Below are 22,663 nucleotides of genomic sequence, written 5' to 3' on the forward strand. Positions count from 1 at the left end.
AACTTTATCGCGGTATTTGTCTAAATGCCAAATCCTTATTTGGGAGCAGTTGAAAAACAAAAGTTTATTTATATTATTGTTCTCTGGAAATTGTATCTTTCACACTTAGTTTGACCAATAGCAATGGAGATATAGAGGCTCCGTTTTTAGCCAGTTTTAACCATTTAAATTTTCAAATTGTTCTTGGACATGTTCCTTTATAACTTTCAATTTATTTAATATATTCTTGTAATTCCTTTACTGTATTATAGGGGCTACTCTGCAGATCAAGTCTATCCAGAAAAAGTGAAACTAGATGAAAAGCTGTCTTGGCTAAAAATCTTGTAATTCCAGGGTATTTTTTTAAATAAATTCGTACGTATTTATATCAGGTTTTTACTAAAAAAATTTAATTATTCAAGGTTCTCAAAACAGTAAATTATTCCAGTTATTACTATAATTGGCCAAGATTTTTTTCCAGGCATTTGAAGCCATTTATAGTATATAAATTATATTTATGCCCTTGAGGATATTTACAAGTTTTTCCACTCTATTTCAACTTATTGAATTTAACTGAAGACACCTGAGGTAATTTTTAATTCGTAAAGTCCTTTGTCACCTCTTTCAGCAACCTTAAGGTAACTGCCTGAAGTTCCTTCCAGACTTTACATACTTGAGGTTCCATTGAGGTTATAAATGGCTCCGACTCCCTGGAAGAAATTATAATTTTTACCTCAACTGCTTGGAAGAGGAAAGTACAACATTTTTGGGCGTTTTCTTAGAATATAAATCATTTTTTGTTGGTCCAATACTTGCTGAACTATCACCACTTTGACCCACTTTATAAACCAACAATCATTAGCACGAGTTTTTTTTTAAATGGTGGATAAAAAGGCTTAAAACGATTTTTTTTTGCGTTTGAAGAAATGCGATATGGTCAATACAGAATACTTTAAAGGCGTTTAAAATTTGGCTTAAAAATAATAAAAATTAAAAAAATTATAACGAACTTTTTGTTTGTTTTATAGGCTATATTTTGGCGCTCAACAGAGTGTACAGGTTAATTTTCGGAAATGTCTGAAATATCATGAAAGGCACACTGACATAACTGGTCTAATTATATAAGAAAAACGTCATTTTATTTCCGTCCTTCTTTAATTTTTAGACTGAGATAGGGATATATAAATAGAATTTCAATTTTTCCTCTAATTTTTATATCATGGTTTTATTTTATTGATAGTGTCTGGATCGTCTGGAAATAGTGTTTTTCGGGTTTATTTGGTCTAATTATAAAATATCAGTTTTTTTCCTATTGCTCTCTAATTTTCAGACTGAAAAAGAGATATATAAATGAGAAGTGAACTTTTCCCTCTATTTTCTGCCTGGAATATCGTTCTAAGTACTCTGACAGTTTTTTTAGGTAATTTACTACTGGGAATACTTTTCTAAGTACTCTGAATTGGTTTTTCTATAATAGAATCTTCTCTAAGCCAAGTTTCTTTCTTATTCAAGCTCTTGAACTGCTGCATTAATTTTTTATCCCTGAAAGTATTAGTGCGAATTTACACTTCAATAAATTATGAAATTTCTGTTTCTTTTTGGGCGATATTTTGGCGCCCAACAAAGTATTATTAAATGTGTTGATCCAAGCGTATGTTATATATGTATGTGTAGATCACGTTGACTTATTGACTATCAGCTCCTAATACCCCTGTCTCTATTCTCTACATTTGCGTACTAAGGTTCATTCATCCCTCATGTCTACTTGTTAATTGTTTTTTAACCCAACTGGGTGAGTTAACTTCAGTATAATGTCGCTTTAATAAATGCTTAAGAATTAGCTTATGCTGTGCATCTAAATGTAAAATAAACACCTCTGGAGAGAGTATTTTCTGCAGTACAGATTCATTGCGATTCAAAAGGAGCGCTTTTCGACAAACAATGCGGCGAGAGAAGTTAGATTTAATCAGACTGGGAACCGCTTTGGGGGTGACAAAGTTTAACTAATGGCTCGGATATACCCGCTTTCGTTGGCTACCAACCCTTTTATGTTCGCAGAACTTCACAGTGTTTATGTAAGTTTATATTTTCTGGATATTTTGTTACTAACGTATTTTAGACACTGGTAAATTAATTTTAAAAAGATTATCATGTATCGGCTCTTTTCTACGATGTTCTCACTGTATATTCTGCAAAACAACACTCAATATATTCCATCTGTATAGCAAAGGAAAATCGTACATTAAATTTAAAGAACAGGTCATACTATTTACAAGTCTAAGAATGGTATTTTTCCACACTCTATTCTATTCCGTTTAGTTTTTCTTATTTCCAATTATCTTAAGATAATAATAATAATATGTAGTTATTATCTTAAGAAAATTGGAAAATTCTCTTTACGTGTTGCTTTGTATATTTATTAAGAGATATATATTAAATTATTCTTACTCTGATATATAGCCATGAAAAATGAACGAATAACCGGCTGTTGTTTGTTCATTTTTATTAGAGGATCATGTCTAGAACGTCAATGAGATATACAAGGATTATAATTAAATTGGACATTAATACTAATTATTCCTGTATAGGTTCCCAATTTAAAATATTAAGGTGCAAACTGTAAACAAACAAACTTCGAGTATTATGCAAAACCCTGCTCTCATTTTATAATTTTGCGGTAAAATAATTTATTACCTAATAATAACCGGTGCATATATTTTATATTTGCGCAAGATTTATTAGCAGGCAATATTGCGTTAAAATGGCCGACAGTTGTTCGATAAATAAACAGCGGTTCAATGGTTTTTACGATATATGTTGTACCTGTTTAAATCATTATTGGATAAAATTATTTCAGCTCCTAGGCGTTTACATTATTCTAATGGCAAATAATTAATGTACGTGTAATTATAATATTTATTACTTTATTCAGGGTGTTTCATATTCGACCCTCAACATGAGGATCTCGGAATCTGTGAAAATAAAGATTGGTTAAATTAAGCCAAAGTTGAGAATTTTTGAGTTTTTGAAAAATTGAAAATTTCGAATGGTTCCGAAGATATTCGAAAAAAATACGAAATTTTGAAAAATCGATTTTATTTTTTTTTTTGATCTTTTTCCTTATGCGATTTTAAAATAATTATTTTGCCACTTTTTTCGTGCTACATGATGGTGTTTTTAAATACGACGTTTCGTTCTTTTGCCAACCATCATCAACTCTGTTTTCTGCTATAAGCGTCATATTAAATTTTTATATTTTTTACCTTTTACCTTTTTAACAATGTGTCACAAGTAATATTTACTTTTTGTAAAAATTCACATTTTTCGAAAAAAACAAAGTTACCGCAGTAGGCCGTGATAAACTGAAAAGACAATATATAAACTGTCATAAGTATCAAATATTTTTATTAAATATTATATTTTTATTTTTATTTATTTTATTTTTACTAAAAATTTGCCATTATGTTTTTTTTTACGAATTAATTAAAGCAATATATGATTAAAATTGTTTATAAAGGTAATATGGGCCGAAAATCACATTTACAAACAATTGCATTTTTAACAGAAATAATAAATGAATTTGGTCGACGTTGGCCAAGGACGCAATTAATGTGACATAAAGTTTGACAGTGTCACTATTATAATTTGTTGTGTGTCAATATGGTATTAACTCCAGCAGACGTGGATAGAATTGTTCCGTTAATAGAGGATGGCCGTAGCAAAAGTTATGTCGCCCGTACTCTGAGATTTCCGTGGTTTACAGTTCGAGATGCCTGGAATAGGTATTTACAGACGGGAATTTTTACTAGACGACAAGGCTCTGGCAGAAGGAGAATGACCACTGCAGCTGATGATCACTTTGTCACCATTAGTTCTTTAAGAGATCGAAGATCTACTGCTGTGTGTCTAAAAAATGACTTGCGAATACTTCATGGAGTAAGTGTAAGTGAAAGAACGATACGTAGAAGATTAGCAGAAGCTGGACTTTATTCACGAAGGCCAGCAAGATGTCCACAATTACTTCCTCGGCATCGACAACACCGACTGAGGTTTGCAAGATCGCATTTTGAGTGGACTCTAGAACGGTGGGCAAACGTACTATTCACAGATGAATCCAGGGTTTGTTTAAGGACGCCGGATGGTCGTGAGTGGGTATACAGACGTAGAAATGAAAGATATGCTGACTGCACCATTTCAGAACAAATCACAGTCATGCGGGTATTTCTACCGAAGCACGCACCAATCTTGTATTTATTGAAAATGGAGCTCTAACTGCCCGCCGTTACATTGAGGAAATCCTTCAAGAAGTTGTTGTCCCATTTGCTCCATTTATTGGGAAGCAATTTACATTAATGCATGATAATGCATTGCACATGTAGTGAGCGAATATCTGGACGAAGTTGGACTCCCAAGATTGGAATGGCCCGCATGTAGCCCGGATCTCAACCCAATAGAACATCTTTGGGATCAACTTAAAAGGGCCGTTCGTCGTCGTCCTGTACAACCACAAACCTTGCAAGACTTACGACTAGCGCTGATCGAAGAATATGAGGCTATTCCTCAAGAAAGAATAAGGAACCTTATTCATTCGATGCCGCGAAGACTGCAAGCTGTTATTGCTGCGAGAGGAGGAAATACACGCTATTAAAATTGTTTTTTTTTTAATTAACTTTATGATATACCTAGTGTTTGTTTCTCCTAATAAAAATACGCTTTAAATCAGCGTTTTAATAAAAAATTTGCAGCTCGCAGCAGAAATGAGATACTGGAATCAATCAAAAATCGAAATGTTTAGAATACATCAAAGATTACAAGGAACAGTATGTAAACAAAATTATCCACCTTAATTTTCCTACAGGGTCTTTTGAAATTACGAGAAAAAATAACAGTTATTATACTCCTGTATAATATAGTCTAATCGAAAAATGCTACTTTACAAAATGATTTTAAAAAATCACAACAAATGTATCTAAATACTGATGGCAAAATCGTGAGAATCTGATAAAAAATAAAAAATTTATAAAACATCAAACTTGGCCAATATTTCAGGGTGGCGGAATTTTGTGCCGGCGAGTATATTATTCCAGGTATTTGGAATAAAATCGTGTTTTATTCCTGGTCATTTTTCAGGTGTTTCAATTATTTCAAATAATTTTAATGTTTTAGGGTAAGTTTTTGTTTCCAATTTTTAATAACCCAAAATAATTTAGTTTCCAATTTTTAATTTACATGTTTTAACATGTTTTAGAATTTTTGAGTATTTTTGTGACATTCCAGGCATTTTAATAAAATCTTGTTTTATTCCAGGACTTCAGAATCATTTTCTACGCCTTCCAGGTATTCTAATTAACTTTTTTTTTAATTTTATTGTTTTAAAAAAAGTTTTTCTTTTCAGTTTTTAAAGTCAGAATTTTTAGATTATTTAACGAAATTTTAACGGATTTTTCGAGCATTCTTATATTATTCCAGGCAATTGGAATAAAATCGTGTTTTATTCCTGGACTTTGAACCAATTATCACATTCTCCAACTATTTCAAATAATTTTTCTTTTAATTTTAATGTTTTATGGTAAGCTTTTGTTTCCAATTTTTAATTCCAGAAATTTTGAAACTTAAAAAAACGTTTTTGGAATTTTGTATATTTTTCAAACATTCTTGCAATATTCCAGGCATTTGAAATAACACATGGAGTCATTTGCCTTCCAAGCATTTTAAATAATTTATCTTTTAATTTTAATGTCCCAAAATAAGTTTGTTTTCAATTTTTAATTTAAATATTTTAATATTTTCCAGATTTTTTAAGTATTTTTATGATATTCCGGACATTTTGATAAAATCTTATTTTATTCCAGGAATTTGGACCAATTATCACATCCTCCAACTATTTCAAATGATTTTTGTTTTAATTTTAATGCTTTAGGATAAGTTTTTGTTTTCAATTTTTATTTCAAAATTTTTTAAATATTATTTAAAATTTCCCAGATATTTTTGATATTTTTATAATATTCGAGGCATTAGGAATAAAATCTTGTTTTATTCCAGGACTTCAGAATCATTTTCTACGCCTTCCAGGTATTCCAATTAACTTTTCTTTTAATTTTAATGTTTTAAAATAAGTTTTTCTTTTTAGTTTTTGAAGTCAGAATTTTTGAACGAAATCTTAACATTTTCCGGATTTTTTAAGTATTTTTATATTATTCCAGGCATTTTGATAAAATCTTGTTTTATTCCAGGACTTTGGGCCAATTATCACGTCCTCCAACTATTTCAAATAATTTTTGTTTTAATTTTGATGCTTTAGGATGAGTTTTTGATATCAATTTTTAATTTCAGAATTTTTCAAATTTTTAAAATTTTCCAGATTTTTTTGATATTTTTATAATATTCGAGGCATTAGGAATAAAATCTTGGTTTATTTCAGGACTTCAGAATCATTTTCTACGCCTTCCAGGTATTCCAATTAACTTTTCTTTTAATTTTATTGTTTTAAAATAAGTTTTTTTTTTAGTTTTTGAAGTCAGAATTTTTGAACGAAATTTTAACATTTTTCACGTGTTTCGATTATTTTAAATAATTTTTCTTTTAATGTTAATGTTTTAGGGTAAAGTTTTTGTTTCCAATTTTTAATTCTAGAAATTTTGAAATCTAAGAAAACATTTTTAGAATTTTTTATATTTTTCAAACATCCTTGCAATATTGCAAGCATTTTGAATAAAATATCAGTTTATTCTTAGATCTTAGGGTCATTTGCCTTTCAAGATTTTAAATAATTTATCTTTTAATTTTAATGCCCCAATATAATGTTGTTTTCAATTTTTAATTTAAATGTTTTAACATTTTCCGGATTTTTTAAGTATTTTTATATTATTCCAGGCATTTTGATAAAATCTTGTTTTATTCCAGGACTTTGGGCCAATTATCACGTCCTCCAACTATTTCAAATAATTTTTGTTTTAATTTTGATGCTTTAGGATGAGTTTTTGATATCAATTTTTAATTTCAGAATTTTTCAAATTTTCCAGATTTTTTTGATATTTTTATAATATTCAAGGCATTAGGAATAAAATCTTGTTTTATTCCAGGACTTCGGAATCATTTTCTACGTCTTCCAGGTATTCTAAATAACTTTTCTTTTAATTTTAATGTTTTAAAATAGTTTTTCTTTTCAGTTTTTGAAGTCAGAATTTTTAAATTTTTGAACGAAATTTTAATATTTTACGAATTTTTCAAGTATTCTTATGTTATTCCAGGAATTTGGAATACATTCTTATTTTATTCCTGGACTTTACGGTCATTTTCCACGTGTTTCGATTATTTCAAATAATTCTTCTTTTAATTTTATTGTTTTAGGACAAATTTTTGTTTCCAATTTTTAATATTCGAGGCATTAGGAATAAAATCTTGTTTTATTCCAGGACTTCATCGGAATCATTTTCTACGTCTTCCAGGTATTCTAAGTAACTTTTCTTTTAATTTTAATGCTTTAAAATAGGTTTTTGTTGTCAGTTTTTAATTTCAGAATTTTTGAAGTAACTTTTAATACGTTCTAGATTTTTTATTTTTTTTTTATATTATTCCAGGCATTTGTAATAAAATTTTGTTTTATTCCAAGGTTTGCGGTAATTTTTCTATGTCTTTCAGGTATTTGGAATATATAATATTGGAATACAATGGATTTTTTTTTATTTAGAAAATTGACAGGTTTTTGGTTTTTATTCCATGTTTTTTGGAATCAGTTTCCAGACACTTGAAGTGATTTTTTATGACTTCCAGACATTTAACGTAATTCTGCAGGTTTTCCAGAAAACTGGATTAATTTATTGGATGTTGATAGTTTGGATGTTGTTTCAGATATTTGAAGAAAATTCTTACTCCTTCCATGAATTTCAATAATTTTTTTCATATTTTTCAGGAATTTTGCGTCATTTTCTTTAGTATTTAAAGCAATTTCGTAAAATAAAATAGAAAATGACTTCAAATATGTCTAATTTATTGACAGTTTAATTATTGTCTTGTCAGTTTATGCACTGCGATAAATCTAGATTTTCTCAAAAATTCAGGTTTTTAAAAATTTTAAATACTTTTTCTAATATACCAGTAAAAAGGAAATTTTGCAAAGATCTTAAAAATGCAAAACAAAGCGCCTATAAGCAAAAACAAAGTTGATGATGGTTGGCAAAAGACGAATTGTCGTATCAAAAATCTAAAAACACCATCATGTGGCACGAAAAAAGTGGCAACGCAAATGTGCAACTCATTTTAAGATCGGATAAGAAATAAACTGAATTTTTCAAAATTTTGTATTTTTTCGAATATCTTCGGAATCATTCGGAATTTTTTTAAATTGAATTGAATATTTTAAGATTCCGAGATCTTCATGTTGAGGGTCAAATTTGAAACACTCTGTATACTCTCTTAGGAAAGCAATTGAAATCAAACAACTAAATAGAATTTTTTCCAGAAAACTCCAATAACCAAAGCTACATCCTGGATACCTTAAGCAGTACCAAAGTGACTCAGCAGTACCCTTCGAGGCCATCATCAGAAGATTCCCGAAGATCTGCAGCGAATCAAGGTTCACCTATCAGTGGAATCTTAAAAGGGGGAAGGCTGTGGAAACAGCAAAGTATTGAGGCGAATTTGGCAAAGAACTTGGAGCTAAATACTCATGTAAGTAGCAGTCGATACTGGTTAAGTTAATCCATGTATAGACTTCTGTATGTTAGAATTATTAGCAAATCATTTTCACACTACCTAAAATATATTTATACTGAAGATTTGATCCCAAAAATGCCCTAATTGTACTTGTGCTCTATATAAAGGTTATGTAAACGATTAAGCATCATCAAGTTATGCTCAAAAATTATGCTCTTTTTATTTCTATTTCTGGCTCAGAAAGTCTGAATTAAGTTTCCAAGAGAAAGCTGGCATCTGAACATCTATTAGAAGTTTGGAACATCTATAATATATTAATTTTCCATTCCGATCTTACGAAATAAGTTTTGTATAGAATGTTTCTTATATTAATGTATTTTGCACATACAGTGTGTCCCAGGATGAGGGAATTTATATGTAGAAATGACAAACATTTCGTAGTTGAAATTTGACCGTTTTTACCATTTTTACGTATAAATTTGCTTATTCTGGGACACACGGTATATACCGGTAGGGCAAATTTTAACAGCAAGCAAAATATAAACAGCAAGTTCCCTACGTTAATTAACCATATTAATTTTCGCATATAAAAGCTTCATCGACCACACCGGTAGAGTTAGAGTAAAACGAGGAACTCCGTTCACTTTTGTTGAATTTCTGACGAATATTTTGCACTATTATCAAGACATTACATATCAAATTAATATTAGTTCTACTTGAATGCAAATGTCTCCAAGAGGTCCAATTGAACTAGTTGATCAGCATTTACTCTAACAAAATTTATTCATAATTTCCAGTCTTCTGACTCGGTTACTTCGGACGAAGAGACGACCAACAAACGCTCGGTACGATTCATCGAAACCGACGAAAAGGAGAAACGTGTCAGCTGCGACGGTGCACCCGAAAGTACGTCCGAAGAAGAGATCCGAACGCAGAACCATCAGGACAAAGAGAGTAACAAACAGGATATTTACGGTACTTCGCCCACCGATGCCATCGATATAACTTTGAGGTTTGGGAACCATCTGCTCATCCCGTCAGAGAACAGTTTGAAGCCGAACTCTGCTGTCAGGCAACTGTTCTCGTCCTGCACTAAAAGTCTGGCTACACCTCAAGTTATTCAGATTCCAGAGGAAGAGGATTCGCAGCAAGTAAGTTAATTTTCTCTGAGTGTCTTAGAGTCGTAATTCAAACCATGAATTAAGGTCAATGAAGATCTGAAAGGAAAATATTTAGTTTTTTTATTATCTTCCTTTGCTACTTAATTTACTCATCTAAATTGCATTTCTGGCACAGATTCCTTAGAAACTAACTTTATTATTACAATATAATTGCATAATCCTCTTCTATACCGTGGTGCCATCTAAGAGTCACGCTCTAAAGCATTAATTAAGGTGCCGAGAAGGTACAGGTATTGTAAATATCAAAATATTCACTCTGGTATATTGAGAGGTGAAATATTCGTACATCTGCATATATGAAAGCAATAAGTGCCAGGAAATCAATTGAAAATCCTCCAAGGCTTATAGGAAGTCGAAAACTTTTTCGCTTCCGGTGCCAATATCGGGAATTCGAGTATTTTATCCCGGAACTGTGACATACATTGTAACAATTTCTTTTTATCACTTTTTAATACAAAAAAACAGTTTTTAATACCATTGAAGGAGAAACGTGTAATCATGATGTCCTAATGATACTATAAAGTTTCACTTGAAACTTTTGCTTTTTTTCTAGTATCTGGTCACTTCGGAGTCCCTTAAAGCCTTTGAGGAAGCCAAACGTTCCAAGTTACCTCAGATCATCCAGACTGGCGATATTGATGAGCCGATCAAAAGAGCGATAGAGCGTAATACTTTGAGAAGATCCCTGATCCGTTACGAACCGAGGAACAAGAGGCAACCGTACAAAAACGATAATTCCCTTGTGGAGAGGATTAAGCAGCTTACGTGTAACGTGGACGATAATAATTCGGCTAATATGTCGAATTGTAATATGCAAACAGGTGAGATCATTTTTTTTTTTGTAATTGCAGTGTATACACGCGGGGCAAACTAAGGTCTTGCGTGCGTCAAGAAAGAGTTTTGTCAGAGGTGTATATAGATTTTGTTTTTCTGATAGTAGTTGATGAGTCAATACCTATATTGTATAAAAAATATTTAGTTCAGTGTATATCATATGTATAGGGTAAGAAATCTACTTTTTCATGGTAAATTATAAAATAATAATGGCGGAAAGCTATGGAGTACATGTTGATTTGGGCCAATTATTTGATGTTAGAGAATCTTCCACAAGAACTTCTGGAAATTTGGGATTACCAATTTCAAGAGATAGTAGTACAACTCTTTATTTTCAACTATTCTCTTTTTTAATAAGATTAAAAATAAGCGAAGAATTATTATAAAATGAGTGTTTTCATACGTAACTAGATAAACCTCAATATATAAACACAATTTTCGAATGATACCGAGGATATTAAAGAACTGAGACAAGGATATAAGGATATAAAAACCGACCAAAAGTCGAGATTTTCGCTCTCCAAAGACGTATATCCCAGACACAGTTTAATAATAAGCGAAGAATTATTATAAAATGACTGTTTTCATACGTAATTGAATAAACCTTAATAGAAAAACACAATTTTAAAATTATACAGAGGATATTAGAGAACTGAAACAGGCATATGTCGGAAATATCGACCAAAATCAATAAAATATTAATAAAAAGTCATTGACAAGAATCGTAAACCAACATTCTAAATATAATTAAATTAAAATAAACTTTATTGTTTATACATTTCGAACCTTCCTCGTACAGTAATTACTTCCACAAGAATTAAATTAATATTCATTATGTAAGCGTGAGTGGGCACGAAGGTATGCGAGTAAATACCGTATCGTTCTTCCATGTATGTATATCGTTTTGGTCAGTTTAGAAATCTTTTCATTAATGGAAAGAAGCGGTTTCTTCGTTTGCATTTTATAATTTCATACCATCTGCACGAAGTTCAATTACGAGTGTGATTTTTTACGCTTTTCCCAGCATATAAAACCGAACTGTCATAAAATCAGTGCCTGGTAGTTTTCGGACTATTGATTTGTAAGTAAATATTTAAATTGTGGTTTTCACTTCCAATTCAGTTCATTTGGCATTAAATGTGGGTTATTGTATGAGTTTTCATTTTTTCAACAAGAGGGAAGCTCTAAAGTTATCTAAGACTAAGGAGAGGTTTACTCTAACCAACTAACACTCACGTAAATTCAAATATCTCAAAAACTATCGAAAATAACATTGTTAAACAAACTGGTTTAAGTAAGGAAAAAAGTGTTTTTTAAATGTTGAAAAAAATTATTGTGACACTTAAAGGATTCGGGCTCTTATATGCTACTATTTCAATCTATGATTCATATTGATTTTTTACGTTTTTACAGAAGAAATATCAGAAATTAAACCAGAAGGCACAACCGCTCATGAATCGTCAATAGAATCCGGTGAAACACCCGAGGATGTCTTGGATAGTCGTGCCAGTCCACCGGGAGAAGAATCCAGGGTATCGCCCGATGTAAATACACTTAGTGCCAACAAAAGCAATGATAAGAGCTTTTCACCCTCGTCTTCTAGTAGTGCCAGTTCGAGCAGTTCTATGTCGATTAACCAGCAAAACTATAATCGGGTAACTCACTACTTAAAAAAATTATTTATATAAATAGAAGTAGAATCAGTTTTTTCTTATTCAGCTGCCTGGAAGTAAATAACTAACTTATTCCAGGCAGTTGAAGGGTGTTTTTCAACTATTCAAAGATGTTACGATTATCAATTGCCTGGAAGAAAATAATAATTATTTCATTTATTCCAGGCAAGGTTGAGTTTGAGGTTTAAAACGTATTCAACTGTTCGAATATATGGAATAAAATCCGAGAGCTTAAAATATCTTCTTAAATTTGTTCTTAAAAAAGATATGCTGGAACTGCCTGGAAATATTGCCACTTAAGACAAACATAATTTTCCTTATTCTAGGCAGTTGATGAACGACGTAATATGTTCAAGTGCTTGGAAAATTGATAAATGCTTAAAAAAATAATTATATCTAAATAGTTGTGAGATAACACATATGATAAGCGGAGAACTGACTCATATATTGGATAAAGTGTGAAAATTTTACAAATGCATGATTATTTCAGATAAGAAAATTGTCAAATGCGAGCGAGCAAGTGTTGATGCTGGATCTGAAGAGGGTGGATGCTGTGCCAGATATCCAGAATAATTTTAGGAGGGATACAAAACCGTTGCCTGATATCGGTAAGTCAAACTTCGATTTATTGAAACTCGGTTAAAATTACAGTCAATTTGAAGGGAGTTATACATATTTTATGCCAAAGGAAAGATGCAAAAATGATCAGTAAGTATATGTACAATCAAGGAGTTAGATGCTAGAGTTAGGGTCGAGTTTGTGGGTTTCTATTAAGAAAACTTAGCATTTAATAAATTATCCAACTAAACTATAACATTTCTGGAATGTAAAGACATATTGGAAATACCTGTTTCAATTAATGAGAGTACCTAGGAGAAAAAGTGGGATAAGATTCCTAGTTTCTCACTGATTTAAAACTGAAGAAACATAATTTTTTTAATACAGAAAAATTTCTAAATATAGGGAAATATTAGAAAAATCTATTTAATGAAAAAAGCATTCAAGAGCTTTTAAAAAATCCTCACTTTTGCTGATTATTGTTGCCAAATTCTCATGTAAATTTAGCGCTGGTTATAAGGTTAAAAACTCTGACTAATTTGGGTTAAAAAAAAGCACTCATTAACCCAGTAATAAATAAGAAAATAATAAAAGAACAATGTGTGCCTAATATTAGTTTGATCTATGACATTGAAGCCTTTTATATAAACTGTTTTGTGGCCACCTAAAATATGAAAGGGTAGAGACGAGAACGGATCGATAAACCCGTAAAAACGTAGGAAGTCTGCGTTATTTATACCCGCAAGTTTGCCCCTCGAAGCGTTTGATAAATTGGAAAACCATTTTGGTGTAGGATTTGATTTACAATCACGAGATTCATTACGAAATGGCTTATTAAACTTTATTGATGTATTTTTTTTATTAGTAGTCTTAAAATTAGATTTGGAATAGGTATAATAGTGTTCATCCAGACCTGGTATTACAAAAAAGTCATATTTAAAGGCAATAAAGAATTGTGGTTCCAAAATTGACCCTCGAGGGCAAAAAGTGTGATATCTTCCAAAATGTTACTTGGACAACTTTGGACCATAAGCAACATTTGTACATCACACTTTTTTAAATATGTCACTTTTTGTTTCATAAAAATACGTTGACTAATTTTTGAGATATTGGACTTTAAAGTAAGTAAAACCTTCAAGACCAGGCATTCTCTTTGAACCCCACTAGAAGATAAAGCTTGATATCTCCCAAACTATTACTTGGACAACTTTAAGGTTTTAACGGTATTTGTTTAGTATACTTTTCTAAGTATTTTGATTTTTCTCTCACAACAATATGTTGCCTAGTTTTTGAAATATTGCACTTTGAAGTGAGTGGCTACCTTGAAGACCATACATTTCCTTTGGACTCCACTAGTCATTTGATTATACGAATATTTACAGCAGACAGTCAAAGGCCTCAGACCGATCACACAATATCATATTTAATATTTGTCATGCTCAATTTTATGTGTACCTCATTTAAGCAAAGGTTACAGATGCTTTTGCTTAATTAGTGCATTACTTTAATGAAAGTGACGCACATTTTCTATTTTGAAACATATTTTTATATAAAAAAACTTACTTTGCCACGCGTTTCGCTATGTCAATAGTCATCTTCAGGAAAAAATGAATTTGTTAAAATCGATTTATAAGTCATGGAATTTCATGAGCTTTTAATTAATTAGTGCATAACTTAAATGGACATTATGCACACTTTCTCTTTTGAATTTTTCATAAATCTTAGACGTTCACTATTGAATATATAAAATATTTAAAAAATTACTCTTATACGTGTTTCGAAATGTATTTGATCATCTGCAGGAAAAAATTTAATTTGAGAAAATCGATGATGAGTCATGTAATTTCATGAGCTTTAAATTAATTAGTGCATAACTTTAATGGACATGATGCACACTTTCTGTTTTGAATTTCCCATAAATCTTTGACGTTCACTCTTAAATTCATAAATGTTTAAAAAATCACTCTTATACGCGTTTCGAAATGTATTTGGTCATCTTCAGGAAAAAATTTTATTTAATAAAAACGATGATGAGTCATGGAATTTCATGACCTTTTAATTAATTAGTGCATAACTTTAATGGACATGATGCACACTTTCTCTTTTGAATTTCCCATAAGTCTTTGATGTTCACTATTAAATATATAAATATTTAAAAAAAATCAGTTCATGCGTGTTTCGAAATGTATTTGATTATCTTCAGGAAAAAGTTTAATTTTGATAAAATCAATAATGAATCATGCGGGATTTCAGAAACTTGTTCCTAGTTAAACCGCGGGAAATTTAAATTTAAATTAAAATTTTTTCACAACAAAATATGCTTGACAGAGATAAACGTATGGAGCAAATCATGAGTTAGATAGAGATAGGTATATGATTGTCTTTGTTTATAATATATTTTTTTAAATAAGTAATGCAAAATTTGCCTTTTGCACAAAAAAAAACGTATAACATTATTTTAAAAAAGCACGAATAATATACCCATCTCTGTCTGATGCATTAAATAAACTATAAGGTTTTCTCTGTCATATCCATTACATTTTAAAAAATCGCGGGAAATTTAAATTAAAGTGCCAATTTTTTAGCCACAAAATGTGTATGACAAAGACAAATTTAATGCGAAGACTGTAAGTTAAATAAAGAGCGTACATAATCGTTTTTCTAGGTTTTTTATTATATTATTATTTTTTAAATACGGTCCTGGAAAAAATATTATATTGTCTTTAGGTCTACGCATATGACTTTGGAAAAAAAATTATCTATCTTTGTCTGACCCATTAAATAAACTATAAGTTTTTCTCTGTCATACTCAGTAGATCGCAAAAAATCGCGGGAAATTTAAATTAAAGTTCCAATTTTTTAGCCACAAAATGTGTATGACAAAGTCAAATTTAATGCGAAGACTGTAAGTTAAATAAAGAGCGTACACAATCGTTTTTCTAGGTTTTTTATTATATTATTATTTTTTAAATACGGTCCTGGAAAAAATATTATATTGTCTTTAGGTCTACGCATATGACTTTGGAAAAAAAATTATCTATCTTTGTCTGACCCATTAAATAAACTATAAGTTTTTCTCTGTCATACTCAGTAGATCGCAAAAAATCGCGGGAAATTTAAATTAAAGTTCCAATTTTTTAGCCACAAAATGTGTATGACAAAGTCAAATTTAATGCGAAGACTGTAAGTTAAATAAAGAGCGTACACAATCGTTTTTCTAGGTTTTTTATTATATTATATTTTTTAAATACGGTCCTGGAAAAAATATTATATTGTATTTAAGTCTACGCATATGACTTTGGAAAAATATTATCTATCTTTGTCTGACGCATTAAATAAACTATAAGTTTTTCTCTGTCATACTCAGTAGATTGCAAAAAATCGCGGGAAATTTAAATTAAAGTTCCAATTTTTTAGCCACAAAATGTGTATGACAAAGACAAATTTAATGCGAAGACTGTAAGTTAAATAAAGAGCGTACACAATCGTTTTTCTAGGTTTTTTATTATATTATTATTTTTTAAATACGGTCCTGGAAAAAATATTATATTGTCTTTAGGTCTACGCATATGACTTTGGAAAAAAAATTATCTATCTTTGTCTGACCCATTAAATAAACTATAAGTTTTTCTCTGTCATACTCAGTAGATCGCAAAAAATCGCGGGAAATTTAAATTAAAGTTCCAATTTTTTAGCCACAAAATGTGTATGACAAAGACAAATTTAATGCGAAGACTGTAAGTTAAATAAAGAGCGTACACAATCGTTTTTCTAGGTTTTTTATTATATTATTATTTTTTAAATACGGTCCTGGAAAAAATATTATATTGTCTTTAGGTCTACGCATATGACTTTGGATAAAAAATTATCTATCTTTGTCTGACCCATTAAATAAACTATAAGTTTTTCTCTGTCATACTCAGTAGATTGCAAAAAATCGCGGGAAATTTAAATTAAAGTCCCAATTTTTTTAGCCACAAAATGTGTACGACAAAGACAAATTTAATGCGAAGACTGTAAGTTAAATAAAGACCGTACACAATCGTTTTTCTAGGTTTTTTATTATATTATTATTTAAATACGGTCCTGGAAAAAATATTATATTGTCTTTAGGTCTACGCATATGACTTTGGAAAAAATTATCTATCTTTGTCTGACGCATTAAATAAACTATAGGTTTTTCTCTGTCATACTCAGTAGATTGCAAAAAATCGCGGGAAATTTAAATTAAAGTCCCAATTTTTTAGCCACAAAATGTGTAAGACTGGAAGTTAAATAAAGAGCGTACATAATCATTTTTATTGATTTTTTATTATATTATTATTTTCTTAAATACGGTCCTGGAAAAAATATTATATTGTCTTTAGGTCTACGCATATGACATTGGAAAAAAAATTATCTATCTTTGTCTGACCCATTAAATAAACTATAAGTTTTTCTCTGTCATACTCAGTAGATTGCAAAAAATCGCGGGAAATTTAAATTAAAGTCCTAATTTTTTAGCCATAAAATGTGTATGACAAAGACAAATTTAATGCGAAGACTGTGAGTTAAATAGAGATGCGTACACAATCGTTTTACTAGGTTTTCTGGAAAAAATATTTTATTGTCTTTGGGTCCACGCATATGACTTTGAAAAAAAAATTATCTATCTTTGTCTGACGCATTAAATAAACTATGGATATAATGCACTTTATATTCTATATTCAATTTTTCATTAATCTTTGACGATTATTATTAAATAAATATTAAAAAATTACTTATGGCACGCGTTTAGGAATATATTTGATCATCTTCAGGAAATTATTTAATTAGGACAAAATCAATCAAACATCTAATCACGAGATTTCAGATGCCTTTACTAATACTCCTTAGTGTAATTAATGCATAACTTTAATAGGCATGATAGATTTTTATTTTATCCAGTTTATATAGTTAATTATAGTTATTACTAGATAAAGCTGTTATGGACAATTAATGCACAACCGTGCATTTTGTGTATTTTCTCGAAATGCTTGCCATAAAAGTCCAAAAAAACAACTAAACAAGTACAAACGTGGCAATTTTCAGGAAAAGATTCGTGCTCTCTTGAATGGATTTTATACAATTTTAACTCAATAAAACCCATTTACACAAAAGAAAATTGTAATCACAATTAAAGTTCACTCCTAAAAAAACAGCCAAAGCAAATTGAATTTTCTTTTCGAAAGAAAGGAAACGCAAAGCAGAGACAGCGGAGGATTGTTAAGAAAAACTTCATTAAAGAAATGTAGCGTTCGTCGTTTCGCCGGGATTTCCTTGGGGTTCGTCAGTCGGTTCAAAGGTCAACACACACTCTCACACGAGGAGAAAAGACAAGTGCTTTGCCCCGTCACGTCAGGTTTCCGCCTCCATTGCGGCACTTTTACGCTATAATTAAAGCTCCACCAGAAATTCTATGTATATAAACTACATACAAGGATTATACGTTTTAATGGCATGCTGGAAAATTCTAGCCTATGACTCTTTATCTTAATTTCTTTGTAAATCAGCTATTAGTAAGCTTAAATCTTGTAATTTGTCTATCCAACATTGGTCCTTAGAGCCGGATATGAAAACAAGCAAGTACTAATCTTATTTTAAGGGTGTTTAGCCCCCACGTTGCTGCATTAGAGTAATGATCGCTTGAAGCTTTATTGCGGAGGCGACATTCTTTCGCAAAAGGGACAAGGACGACGTCGTTTCGGTAACTCACTTTTTATTGCGCCTTTTTCAAATATTGCCGACTCATATTTCTTCCCGTGCTTTCGTATTAAAGGTTTTATCGTTCTTTTTTTTTTTTTGAAGCCGTTTTTGCTAATATAGATAGCCCTTTTATGAAAAAGATAAATGTTTTATAGTATCAGGGTTTTATATAAAACTATTGAGATCTACTTCCGATATAATTATAAATGCCAAAGCTGTCAACTCCAGTCTCGTTAAACTGTAACTATTGCTGACATATTTGACTCCCACAAACACAGTGCGGTGTCAAAAGCCTTGATAATATCAAAAACCCAGATTTAGTCTAGCTCTAAGTAATTCCAAGATTCACTTTATTAATTTTTCTATGTACATACAGCCTATAACAGGACCAACCTTCATGATTTCCTTATAAAAGCCCTAGTAAGTCTAGAAGTTTATATCAATTAAAATGAATCCACAGCCCTTGGGTTAACTGTCCAAGTGTCTGCAGTAAGTTCTTTACGGTTATTTCTTATTTACGTGAATTAATTTGCAGATGAGACCACTTTGCTGCAATATCATTTACTAGTACCTGGAGAGCCAAAGGTAGTGAGGAACTAATTAGACTTGGCGTGAATAGCACAAAGGCTCAGAATTTTAGGTTTTATTTGAGAAAAGTTTTAGCTGATCTTCAGCTCTGGGTCTGGACTGTCTAAAAATGAATCTAGAAAAATTCTCATGATCCCATATTATGGCTATTTCTCTTCAACTGGTGCCACTCTACTCATAGTGAAGTAATAATTCGAATGCAGAAAAGGTGCATAATTGACCTGGTTATTAAGAATACTTGATTGGCTGACCTTAATAGGTAAATACTTTGAACTAAAATAACTATTATCGCTATATGCGCCATAACACTTTTTACCATTTGCTAAAATTAAAATACTAATATGAACGTGACTGATTCCACATATTTCCTCAATTTTTCATAAGTAGGGCCTTAACACACTAATTCCATCTATACTGATTTCAGGAAGGCCTTTGACTGGGTAAACTGACGAACTTTTGGTCCTTTAGGTTTCGGTCAACAACTGAGTAGATGCTTACATTAACAGGAAGGACTCGAGAACTACTAGCAATTTTTTCAAAGTTTCATTTATCTCGGCAACAGTTGGGTTTATGAAAATTTCTGTAGATGCAATTTTCGTTGACAATTAAAAACCCTTCCTAATGAAACAACTTTCACGAAAATCGGTGGAAAATTGGGGAAGTTATGGCACTTTGTCTTCGGCACAGGCACATTTTCCAACATTTCCCTTCAACTCTGGAATTTTCCAGTTTTTCAAAATCTCCATAAATATGTCTTTTGTTCTAAATTGAAAATCCTTCCTTTAGAGCCAATTTTCATGAAAATTGATGGAAAATTGAGCAAGTTATTGTAGTTTTCACTTACACTCTGTCGAGATCTTTGACAAATTTTCTAAAATCTCCTCTAACTCAAAAGCATTTGGGTTTATGAGAATTTCTGTAGATACATTTTTTGTTTGAAATTAAAAAACGTTTCTTTTAAACTAATTTTCATGAAAATCGGTGGAAAATTGGAAAAGTTATCCCAGTTTTTGACTCCACACCCTGTGGACTTTGGAACATCTTGCAAATTCTTCTTTGACTCGGAAACCATTGGGTCTATGGAAATTTTTGTATTTACACTTATTGTTTGCAATTGAAAATCCTTTCTTCCAAGCCCATTTTTATCAAAATCGGTTGGAAATTAAGACAGATATTCTAGTTTTCCTCTTAGACACCCTCTCTAGTTTGTCATATTTTCAATATCCCCCCGTATAACTCTGGAACTTTACAGATTTTTAAAATTTTTATAGATACACTTATTGTTCTAAATTAAATACCCTTTCTTTCAAGCCAATTTTTATGAAAATCGATAGAAAATTAGGGAAGTTATAACACTTTTCAATTACACTCTGTCGAGGACTCTTCAAATTTTCCAAAATTTCCTTTAACTCAGAACCAGTTGGGTTTATGAAAATTCTTGTAGATATATTTTCCATTTGGAATTGAGAACCCTTTCTTTTAAGCCAATTTTCATGAAAATCGGTGGGAAATTATGGAAACTATTCCAGTTTTTCTCTTGGACATCTCCTATAGTTTGTCATATTTTCAATATCCCTTTGTAACTCTGGAACTTTCCAGTTTTTTAAAATTTTTATAGATACACTTATTGTTCTACATTAAAAACCCTTTGCATCAATGCAATTTTCATGAAAATCGGTGGGAAATTAAGGGAACTAGTCCAGTTTTCCTCTTAGACACCTTCAATGTTTTGTCATATTTTTGAAAATCCCCCTTCAACTCTGAAAATTTCCAATTTTTGATTTTTTTTGTAGATACGTTTATTGTTCTAAATTAAATACCCTTTGCATCAATACAATTTTCATGAAAATCGGTGGGAAATTAAGGGAACTAGTCCAGTTTTCCTCTTAGACACCTTTGATATTTTGTCATATTTTTGAAAATACCCCTGTAACTCTAGAAATTTTCAATTTTTTAATTTTTTTATGGATACATTTATTATTCTAAATTAAAAACCCTTTGCATCAATGCAATTTTCATGAAAATTGGTGGGAAATTAAGGAAACTGGTCCAGTTTACCTGTTACCTGTTTTACTTGTTAGTTTGTCATATTTTCAATATCCCCCTGTAACTCTGGAACTTTCCAGTTTTTTGAAATTTTCATAGATACATTTCTTCTTCTAAATTAAAAATCCTTTCTTTGGAGCCAACTTTTATGAAAATCGGTTGAAAATTAAGAAGGCTATTCTAGTTTTTCTCTTAGACACTCCTTAGTTTGTCACATTTTTGGATATCCCCCAATAACTCTGGAACCTTCCAATTTTTCAAATTTTTTATAGAAACACTTATTGTTCTAAATTAAAAACCCTTTCTCTAGAGCCAACTTTCATGAAAATCGACGGAAAATTAGGGAAGTTTTCACACTTTTCACTTACACTCTATCGAGGACTCTTTAAATTTTTCAAAATTTCATTTATCTTAGAAAACAGTTAGGTTTATGCAAATTTCTGTAGATACATTTTTCGTTGACAATTAAAAACCCTTCCTAATGAAACAACTTTCACGAAAATCGGTGGAAAATTGGGGAAATTATGGCACTTTGTCTTCGGCACAGGCAAATTTTCGAACATTTCCCTTTAACTCTGGCATTTTCCAGTTTTTCGAAATTTCCATAGATATATTTCCAACCATTCAAAAGCGCATAAGGCATGCTGATGGTCATTTCTTGCTCTCAATTGTCATGCTTAAACCCTCTTTGGTGACATTGGGATGAAAGAATAGTTGATTCCCAACGACCAATACTTGCTTGTCAACATGCCAGCGAAAAGTAGTGTAGATTGAGCAGCAACAACGATAGATACTTACATAAGAGCTCGTCAAATCTTTGAAAAGAGTTAGGCATAGGCTCATGAAAACTTAAAATATAAGATACACTTTGACTACATAACAAATCAGAAAAACAAATGACAAATTTTATCGACTTCGTGAGTTTATTTTATGCCTCTTTTCTCTGGAGGAATTTCTTTTAAACTATGGTATAAGGATCTGAGGCAGTGCTTGCACAACAAGCGTGGAAGAAAGTAGAGTTTGACAATAAGAGAACTCTATCTTAAAAACGTATTAAGTTATATGCAGAACAATATTATTTATACAAAACAGGTTCACATCTCATTTGTAGGCCAACACTTTTTGACAATCAGACAAGAGCGAATCTGTTGTTTAAAAAATTGATTTTAGCGATAATTGAAATGATAAGCACGTTTAAATACAGTGGTCTCAGCTTTATAAGCGCGAGTTATGATTTATTGATGTGTCTATGCCGTTTTGTAATATATTTGAATTTGAACTTGAAAAAAGCTTTTAAAATGACTTTAAATTTGATTGGGTCAATCGAAAAAATTTAACTTGGATAAAAATCGATATGGAATCACAGGATTTCAGAAGCTTTTACTCAACTAGTGAGGCACATGTTCTATTTCGAATTTCCCGTTA

The 22,663-nt window shown here is 30.9% G+C and overlaps 1 protein-coding gene across 2 annotated transcripts in view; it reads left to right on the top strand.

Annotated features, from left to right (window-relative positions):
- LOC126745652 (uncharacterized) overlaps positions 1-22,663 on the top strand; it is a 70,781-nt gene that overhangs the window by 38,324 nt on the left and 9,794 nt on the right. For both annotated transcript variants that reach the window (XM_050453590.1, XM_050453591.1), the window contains exons 6-10: positions 8,441-8,649; positions 9,432-9,785; positions 10,369-10,636; positions 12,063-12,304; positions 12,813-12,930. In XM_050453590.1, coding sequence (XP_050309547.1) covers positions 8,441-8,649; positions 9,432-9,785; positions 10,369-10,636; positions 12,063-12,304; positions 12,813-12,930 — 1,191 coding nt within the window. The remainder of the gene's footprint in view (positions 1-8,440; positions 8,650-9,431; positions 9,786-10,368; positions 10,637-12,062; positions 12,305-12,812; positions 12,931-22,663) is intronic.

This window comes from Anthonomus grandis, chromosome 16, assembly GCF_022605725.1.
Source record: "Anthonomus grandis grandis chromosome 16, icAntGran1.3, whole genome shotgun sequence".
In the NCBI taxonomy this organism is placed as follows: Eukaryota; Metazoa; Arthropoda; class Insecta; order Coleoptera; family Curculionidae; genus Anthonomus; species Anthonomus grandis.